At 41.5% G+C, this 9,886-nt stretch overlaps 1 protein-coding gene across 1 annotated transcript; it reads left to right on the forward strand.

Annotated features, from left to right (window-relative positions):
* Window positions 1-5,362: 5,362 nt before the first annotated feature.
* LOC306751527 (lysosomal membrane ascorbate-dependent ferrireductase CYB561A3-like) lies at window positions 5,363-9,763 on the forward strand (the record flags this gene model as incomplete). The annotated part of the gene is made up of 5 exons (XM_079235112.1): window positions 5,363-5,549; window positions 7,194-7,402; window positions 7,494-7,648; window positions 7,739-7,895; window positions 8,168-9,763. 5 exons carry the CDS (start codon window positions 5,363-5,365, stop codon window positions 8,192-8,194), a joined length of 735 nt encoding a protein of 244 aa, XP_079091238.1. The 3' UTR covers window positions 8,195-9,763.
* Between the last annotated feature and the right edge of the window lie 123 nt (window positions 9,764-9,886).

Genomic DNA, 9,886 nt, shown 5'->3' on the forward strand with positions numbered 1-9,886 from the left:
TCTAGGGATGATAATGTCATTGAGTCAATCCATCAATTACTTTGGTGCAGACTGACGGATCGTAACAACTGCTCCATGAGCTTTTCATCTGGCGCCATCGTCAGGTCAAACATTTGAGCTCCTCCAACATTCTGGTTTATGACCAAATATCTGCAAAAGTAATGACATTCCCATCAGCCTCAGCTGCACTTTATGTTTAATGCGTATTAGCAAATGTTAACATGCTATCAGGACTATCAGAGTGACGATGGTGAACATTCAGCCTGCGAGCACGTTAGCATTGTTATTGTGCACGCTAGCGTCAACGCGCTGGCGTTAGCGGTTAGCATGGCTGTGGACTGGTTTTCTAACGTGTGGAGTGACATTTTTAAACTTTTAATGGTTCTTTTTTAGTACTTTGCTGCGTCTCTCTCCGTGTGCAACTTTCCACTTTAATGGCGTGTGGTTCCCTTCGGCACACCACTCAACTGCACACACTGTCGACCAAGCGGCACTCATTGATATCTGAGTTTAATGGCAGGGAAATCTCAGAGGGAGTTATTCACATTTCTGCAACTGTTGCAGTTGCTCTTTCAGTAGCTTTAATCCTTTATGTCTGTCGAACCATGAGATTTATGATCTGCTTTTCATTCTTCGTATTCCTCTTTCTAAGGTCTCCAAGTTCTCCAAGGTCTTTTCCGCCCTAAAGCTTAAGAAAGGGAGTTTCACCGTGTCTCCTCGCTCTCCCATAAATATTCTGAACAGGTGCCAGAACATGCTGCACGTCAGATATTCCTATTGTAGCGCCACAATAAGCCAGGGTGTTATTACTTGTGCAATGATCAGCTTCTTACTTTTAGGTGGTGTAATTTTGAGCTTGATTGTGGCAATCCCACCTGTTGTGCTGATAATTCATGCACACTGCGAGCAGCGGAGAAAATGGTCAAAATAATAAACATAATTCAGTACATCAGCAAGGTATATATAGGGAAAAGAACATTTTGTTGAGCATGTTCAGAAATAAAGCATTAAAGCTTTTTTTAGACACACCAATACTGAAATAAGCATACCAGAGCTGGGATCTGACTCCTATCATGGACCCTGTGTGTCCAGTAAAAGGGGGAGGTCCTCAGTCTGTGCCGCACGGCAACACACACACACTTCCTCCGGATACGCGTGCATTGATGCTCAGTTTGGGTGTGAAGTGTCTCCAGTCCTCGAGGAGTCATCTGAAGCAGTTTTCTGCATAAACTCCAACGGTAGTGATCCAAGGCCCGGTCCCCGTCTCCAGGGGGACTCGGGTCAGAGACCAGCAGGGACACGAGCAGCAGCCACGCACTCATTGTGCTGAGAATGAGCCCGGCTGTAACACTGTTATCTTCACTGCAGCTTCCTCATCTCACTTTGAATATGCAAACCATGCAGCAAATAAGGCCTCTGCTCTATCTCACGAGGTGCAGTTTATTACAAAGAGGCAACTTTCTAGCACTTTGACAGAGAAAGCATCCTTTCTTTGTATAATGTTTACAAGGACAGTCATAAAATGTGTCCTATCGTACCACTGCCGTATCACATTTCAGAGGAAAATATATGTTTATTGATGTATTTTTCTTATTGTCTACAAATCCCATGAAAACACCCTAAACCAACATTGACTTGATCCCACAAGTAAGTATTGTCTGTGAATCCAGAGGCTGATATGTCTGATATGTCCTTCGTTACAATTAGCATGGGCACTGTATTTTATTTTGAGCTAATCCCATAGACATCAATACCAGACATTCTCATTAGAACCCCAAATGTGTATTAATCTGCGACGAAAAATTGTCCCCAACAAATGCACTGTTTACTCATGTTGGAGTAACGTTTGCTAAAAACTAAAATGCCCAGCAGTTTAAAAGGGAACTATTCAACTTTTATACGCCTCTGCATGATTCTTGTGAATGGGAAATATATATATATATATAGATATATATATATATATATATATATATATATATCTATATATATATATATATATAGATAGATATATATATATATATATATATATATATATATATATATATATATCTATCTATATATATATATATATATATATATATATATAGATATATATATATATATCTATATATCTATATATATATCTATATATATCTATGTATAGATATATATATATATATATATATATATACACTTATTAATTCACTGCAGGGCAGATTACTGTAAATACCGTCACACCCGGGTCAAATAAAACTTTTATCAACAGAGTGAAAGAATACCTACAAACCAATTTCTCTTTTATAATGGTTACAGATGTTGTTAATTTGTAATATTAATGTCTCTTCACTGACAAGTAAAAGGGCCGTAAAAGACATCACACTGCTCTTTTATATTTCCCTGCCCGACTGTGTTCAAGGTTTTTGCATGTTATCAGATCTTGTCCATAAGAAACCCGTCGCCGAGGACAGCCACAGTGCATTATTGTCACTTTGTCTCCGGTGAAACAGGTAAGAATTCATTCTGTTTGATCCAAAGTAAGAAAAGATGAAAATGAACTGATCTGTAATAGATACACATTAGTGCATGTGTTTCCTTGAATGTAGAGAAGATATCATTTCAGAAAACTCACACAAAAGAACGGCTAGATGTATTAACAATGGAAACGTGGGCAACATTGTAGCCAATGTCTTTGTATTTCCATTGATGTATAGCATAAATCTATCAAATGCCAGAGTGGACGGTGTTATGTGCATAATGTAAAACAAAATGGATAATGTGTTACCTTGTACTCGAAAGGCTGCCATGACTGTAAAATAATAAAATTCAAACGTTCTATTTGTCGCATGAAGGGTATGAAACTAATGCTAAGTAGCTGCTAGAAGGCTAGTGTGCTATAAAGAATAGTGCTATGAAGAATTAGAAGAAGAGGGCACAACATTCATTCATATAAAATTATTATAGTAGGTGCAATATGGAGGATGATGATTTATGTCTGATACATGTGTTTTTATGTCCTCCTGATGTTTAACTTGTATTAACTTAAAATAATTGAAAGAAAGAATTAGAAGAAATCTGAAAAATTTAAAGCGAAACAATTCTAAATAATAAAGCATTCAAATGTGTGTGTGGAAAGTGTAAATAGTTCTGGGTGTGTTGTTTTTATCCTACATGTAATTATCATACGTCCATTTGTTTCAACAGACGTAACACAATGGGAAACCTCCTCAACACTGCGTGCCACATGAGCAACCACAGCAAAAGGAACGTGCGCATGTTCGTCACGGAGAAGGCCCTGCAGCTCGACGCCTTCATCGCCTCCCGGCCCGGAGACAAGGCTGAGATCTCGCCCGCGGTCCCCGGCGAGATCTGCGGCGACAAGAAGTTCATCTTCCGGACCGACGTGGAGTGCGTGCGCGTCCTGGCCTCTCAGACCCAGCAGGTTCTCGGGGACGGCGATCGCTTTCTGTCCGTCTTCGTGGAGGACGAAGACGACCAAGGCGTCTGCGCCAAACAAATCATGCACAACATGGCGCTGAGCGGCCCGGTGACTTTCCTGCTCTACGACGTGTAGGACAAACCGCCTTTTGTTCAACGTGTCGGTGCTTGAGGCGAGGATTGCATTGTGTCGCTGTCACAGGCAGGTCTAAATAAAGTTGTCGGTCCGACTGCACGTTGAATGTTTCATGGTTTTCTGTTAACGCGACATAAATCTCTCGACGCCTCCAGTAAAATGTCCGCCCAAGGCTTCACGGCCCTCCAGCCTTTTTCCTTTTGTCACGACGAGGTGAAATTAGGTTACACGCTCATTCTGGCGTCATTCTGGCGTCGCTCTGCTTGCGTGACTGGCCCTCTGTGATCATCTGCTTTGGTCCAGATCTCAGGACGGCTGCTGAACAGTGGAGGCTCTATTCCTGCTGGAGGTCTGTGCTAAATGAGATGACATGCTGAGCGGTCCCTCTCGCCCACATGGTTGCTTTTGAAAGGGGGAAATAATTCACAGTACCTTGCAAAACAATGCATGTGATCCATCAGAGGAAGTGAGTGTGTAGTGAGTAGTGTGTGCGGTGGCTCTCGTAACACGTCATCTGTCAAGTTATGAGGAAGCAAACCTAACGTCACTTTGAAATGAATAACAACAACATCACTTTACCGCTTTCTTAACGTGATATAAGATGTTTTACAAATACTTTGATGTTACAGTCAGGCTGCTATGTGATAAATATCCGGAGTCTGATGCAAATCAACATGACCGAGCAAAAAGTGAGTTATGTTATTGAAGCGGATTCTTTTATTTATTACATTATTACATCTAATTTAGCTGACGCTTTTATCCAAAGCGACTTACAACAAGTGCATTGAACCATGAGAGTATAAACTCAGAACAACAAGAATCAAGAAAGTACATTTTCTTCAAGAAAGCAAAACAAAGTGCTGTAAGTAAGTGCCATTTAAGTGCTACTAAAGTGCTATTTATTGTTTCAGTTTTCTTTGTCACAAGCTTCCAGACCACGTCCCACTTAAACCATTCCTCCCCTTAACCACCAGACTTTTTCACTACCAAGATGATCTGTTGCGTCTGAATGGAAATGAGATTAAATGCGGAACAGCGGGAGATTTGATGGTTTTGGTTATGGTTATGGTTATGGTTTGGGAGGGACCATCTCAAGGTACAAAGAGAGTAAAGAAACAGGATGAATGTGAGGGAGCGAGGCTCACGAAACGGACAGTTTGTTTTTTAAACGCTAGTTTCAAAGGTAATAATTGTAACTTTGTTCTTTTGTATTGAGGAGTGGTGCAATAAGTAAGTACACTTATTGTACTTAAGAACAATTTCCAGGTCCCTACTTTACTTTTATTTCACTTCTTCATACTTCCACTTCAATCCAGAGGTAAATATCTTTCTCATTACTGCATATATTTTAGTGACAAATGACAAATTCATGACTATTTAAAACGTTTTAATTACAATGCATTTGATCTCGACTGAAATCTTCATTCAAGCTATTTTAGTCTGTAATTGAGGCAATTACAACATTCAAGTATTTTCTGAAATCAACGTTTTTCACAATTGTAGCACATTATTTGTTATTGTAAAATGTTCCATTAAAGACCCTGTGAAATATCCACTGAATGGACCAGAATTGTCACGATAAGATTTAAGCTTTTAGCTCCAGACTAAACTGCTCATATAGTTGTTCAAATCAGTAACAATAATCCAGTAATATCATGTGTGTATTTCACTATGAAACCCAATTTTGATTTTGATACTTCTATATTTTCCTTTCAGTGGGATTTATGATTTAATGTAACCACTTTCTACTCCCTTTTATTATACTGCATGCTACGTATTCATTACACTCCCCTCCCTCCCAGACTCCCGGCCATGAGCCCGTCCGGGTCCTTCTGGGTGGGCTCGGTGCCGTGCCTGAGCCTGGGCCTGCTCTGCCTGCTCGGCGTGAGCTTCTGGCGCGCACACTGGCACCGCGGCTTCTCCTGGGACGGTTCGGCTCTGCAGTTCAACTGGCACCCTGTCCTCATGGTGGCGGGGCTGGTGGTTCTGTACGGCTATGGTGAGCTACTGCACTGTAGTAATGAGTTGTGTTGTACAGATTGGATACACCGAGCTAAAACTAAACACACGCGTCGTGAAGGTTACAGTGTTGATGTGAGTTGTTTGCTTGTTTTGGAGGATGAAGCTGCAGTTGAACTGTAATGCATCATACAGAGAGGTGTTTCTGCCTTCAGTGATATAAATGGGTGGGACAGCAAAAGGGCCTTTAGCTATTGATTTTACCACAATATAGGAGGGGAAATGAATGCTGTTATTGGTAAACCACTGGCCATAAAATAACAATATATTGGCCCTTAAAGGGACAATTCACCCCTCAATATAAAAACACATGTTGTTCCTCTCACCCGTAGTGCAATCTAGATTGTTTTGGCCGTGGCGCTTTGAGCACCACAAGCCGCCGTATACTCTCGTTCTATTAGAGAGAAGGCAGACACGTCTACGGCTGATACCTCTAAACTCACACTAAAACAATCCAGATTAAATAACTAGCACTACAGGAAAGAGAAGATAAATAAAGATAAATAAGTATGTTTACACCATCAACTTGTCACAAGGAGAATAAGTAATGTCTTCTGTGCCACTGACGGGAGCAAAGACTGAGAAAGTAATAGATAGTCATCAGAGTAACGTTGGATTGGGTTTGAGATCGCGCCCTGAGAGTGAGTCACTGCCCCAAGCGAGGGAGTTCAAGTATCTCTGGGTTTTGTGCCGAAAAGGCAAAGCTCTCAATATAACCAGTCCATCTGCTCGCCGGCCCTCACCTATGGTCATGAGCTTCAAGGAGTGATCGAATGAGGCCGTGCACGAAATGAGCTTCTTTCGTAAGCTGGCTGGACTCCGCCTCAGGGACATAGTGGGGAGCTCAGACATCCTGAGGGAGCTCATTAGGATCCTCCCCCTGGACGCCTCCTTTGAGAGATTTTGCCCCCCCGGGGTAGACCCAGAACACGCTGGAGGGATTATACATCTAGTCTGGCCTGGGAACGTCCCAGGGTCCCCCAGGAGGAGCTGGAAAAAACGCTGCTGGGGTAGAGGGACTTGTGGAATACCCTGATACCCAATAAGGCTGCGATCTAGCCCCAGAATAAGAGGAGGAGCGAGTAACACGACAAACTGGAGGTGTGGAGAGGGACAAGCATGTGAGCGTTTTCCCTGCAGCAGAGTCTAACAACAGATGCCATTGTGCTGTTTGGGGTGGGCCCGATACACCGAATAAAATGGGGTCCATCACTACTTCACATTGTTCAAACATATTGGACTCAAACAAACCCTGAATGAAAAGATAGTTCCAGTTTGATCCAGTTTGGTTTATCTGCAGCTGACTGAGCTCGGAGGTATTTTCTCTCAGTGAAATCGTTTAATCTTTGTGGATTTTGTTATTATTTTAACTAGACATCGTAATACCAAGAAAACTCATTAAATTCCAAAAGCAAATCAACTAAATGATTTAAGTAAAAAATAACATCTTACTCTCATTTTAAACTAAAGCGACGTCATGGTGGATCAATTTGAAAAGAAAAGCAGAATATGGCAAACTATTAATGAATGCAATGTTTACATCATTTATTCCTCAAATATGAGTGTGTGTGTGTGTGTGTGTGTGTGTGTGTGTGTGTGTGTGTGTGTGTGTGTGTGTGCACAGCGGTTCTTGTGTTCCGTGCACCGTTCACCTGGAGGCAGAAGAAGCTCACCTGGAAGCTGGTGCACGCCGGCCTGCTGCTCCTGGCTCTGCTGCTGTCCGTCCTGGGCCTGTGTGCTGTGTTCGACAACCACAGATCCTTAAACATCCCCAACATGTACTCTCTGCACAGCTGGGTGGGCTTGTGTACTGTGATCATGTTTGCATTCCAGGTGAGGGTATCATAATGGAAGGAACTGCTTCACGTACTTGAGGAAACATGTGAGAAAGCGCTAAGCCGTTCTCTTTTTCCTGTCGTGTCAGTGGCTCCTTGGTCTGTCCGGCTTCTTGCTTCCTTGTTCTCCGCTGTGGTTCCGCAGCAACCTGAAGCCCGTCCACATCTGGATGGGTAAAGCCATCTTGATCCTCAGTCTGGCCTCCTGCATCAGTGGCATCAACGAACTACTGTTCTTTACGCTGTAAGTGCTCAGATAGCCAGCAGATGGCGACACAATGTCTTTCTTTCTTTTTAACTTAACTTGTGAACCTAACTTCTCCATCTGCTGTAGTAATGGAAGCAGCGGTGATCCTTACAACTCACTGCCTGTGGAGGCAAAGTTTGCAAATTCCCTCGGCCTCCTCATCGTGGCCTTCGTCTTGGTCGTCTTTGGCATCCTGTCCAACGACAACTGGCAGCGGCCGGAGACAGTTCATGAAAGTGTTCCTGTGAGTATGGGGGACATCATACTGATCATATTGTTGTGGATCAATACCACCGAGTTCATTTTGCTTCGAGTTGACAAAGATGTGAATTGCACTTTGACATATAGTGCATTTAAGAAAGTGCTGGAGTCAAAGCTCAGATGTCACTGGGATCAAACGGGATTCAGTCATCTTAATTGTACTTCTAGTTTTCATGATTGGCTCATTCTGTATCAGTGCTTTAACACACTGGGTGAGATAATAATAATAATATCTACATGTTATTTTAATTACAGCTCATGCTCAATGAAAACAGCACATGAAAACACTGCAGGAAGACGTCCACGTGCCACGGAGAACACACAGCATGCAGGTTTTCATTCCAAGCAGATGAAAACGGCATTGTATTTCTCCAATTGGTTTTAAGTAACATTATCAGAATCAGAATCAGAAATTGTTTATCTGCCAGGAATATTTACACAAACGAGGATTTTTTCTTGGCGGAAGGTGCATACATTAGACATGAGATGTTAGACGAGACAATCAACAATCAACGACAACAACAGTGCAATGGGTATTAAATTAAGTATAAAATAAAGTCCTCAGACCAACAGATAACATTAATGTAAGTGTATGTTAAAGTGACATGTGTGTTTAAGTTAAAGTGTATGATAAGTGACATGAGTGTTTAAATATGAAGTGTGCAGGGGAGTGACTGGTAAGTACAAAAAGAAAGAAGAAAGAAAAGAAAGAAAAATAGTCCTGGGGGTGACAGAGTCAGTGGGGGACCCGGGCTCTGTTGATGAGCCCGACTGCCGACGGGAAAACACTGTTAGTGTGGCGTGAGGTCTTGGTCCTGATGGACCGCAGCCTCCTGCCAGAGGGGAGGGACTCAAACAGTTTGTGTCCAGGGTGAGCTATAATCTTCCTTGCTCGCTTCAGGGTCCTGGAATCGAACAAGTCCTGGAGGGACGGCAGATTGCAACCAATCACCCTCTCAGCAGAGCAGATGATGCCTTATTCCTGGAGTCCTTGTATAGCTTTCAGTATTCAAGGAGAACTACTTGTTTTGTGTGTTTTATGTTATTAATTAAACTCATGAATTGAAGCTCCAGTGTTGTTATAGCCGAATGTAATTACAGGCCCAGACCACCAGAGGTCAACACAGCACAGCAGAAACTCTTCAGGATACAGCATGTCCATGGGATGCACATCTCTTTAGGTTTGGACCACAACTCTACTTGGTTTCTTTAATGAGAATATTCAGGTTTGGATTCAAAATAACTCTCTCTGTCAAAACCAGAAGGCAAACATCTCATATTTGTATTAAGTACCATGTAAGTTCAGACACCGTGTGAAGAGCAAAACCACTGTGCAGTAAGTTCTAACAATAATTAGGAGGGTTAGATATTCTGCATAGGAAATATCAGTATTTTTCTGCACACTGGACTACCAGAAGACATATTCTCATCATTATTAGAAATGGCAACACAAATAGAAAAGATTATGCTTTTTACATCCTTACCGAGAGTGAAGGCCACTTTCTATGTTGTAAGCAATAATATGATTAATATAATTAGTATAAACGTGGCAGGTGTGGCACTTTCTTTAAAAACAGAAAGATGTGGAGAATGAAAAGAAGAAAAAAACATTCAATATATTTGAATGATCTGTTGTTGTTGTTGTACTACCCAGATCCGTCATTTGTTGTATATATTGAGTTTTTTCATACCTGATAGTGTTGTGTATTCTATGTAACTTTGCTTGCTGCTGTCATAAACACATTTCCCCTTGTGGATGAATAAAATATCTATCTATCTATCTATCTATCTATCTATCTATCTATCTATCTATCTATCTATCTATCTATCTATCTATCTATCTATCTATCTATCTATGTCATTGCTTAGTATTGATATCGTAAATAAATGTACTAATTTGCAAATATTTGCAGTTCCGTGTCTCTGTTTGAACCGATTTATACCAATATCTCAACATTCAAATTGGCCGCCAAT

Source organism: Taurulus bubalis, assembly GCF_910589615.1.
Source record: "Taurulus bubalis genome assembly, chromosome: 19".
In the NCBI taxonomy this organism is placed as follows: domain Eukaryota; kingdom Metazoa; phylum Chordata; class Actinopteri; order Perciformes; family Cottidae; genus Taurulus; species Taurulus bubalis.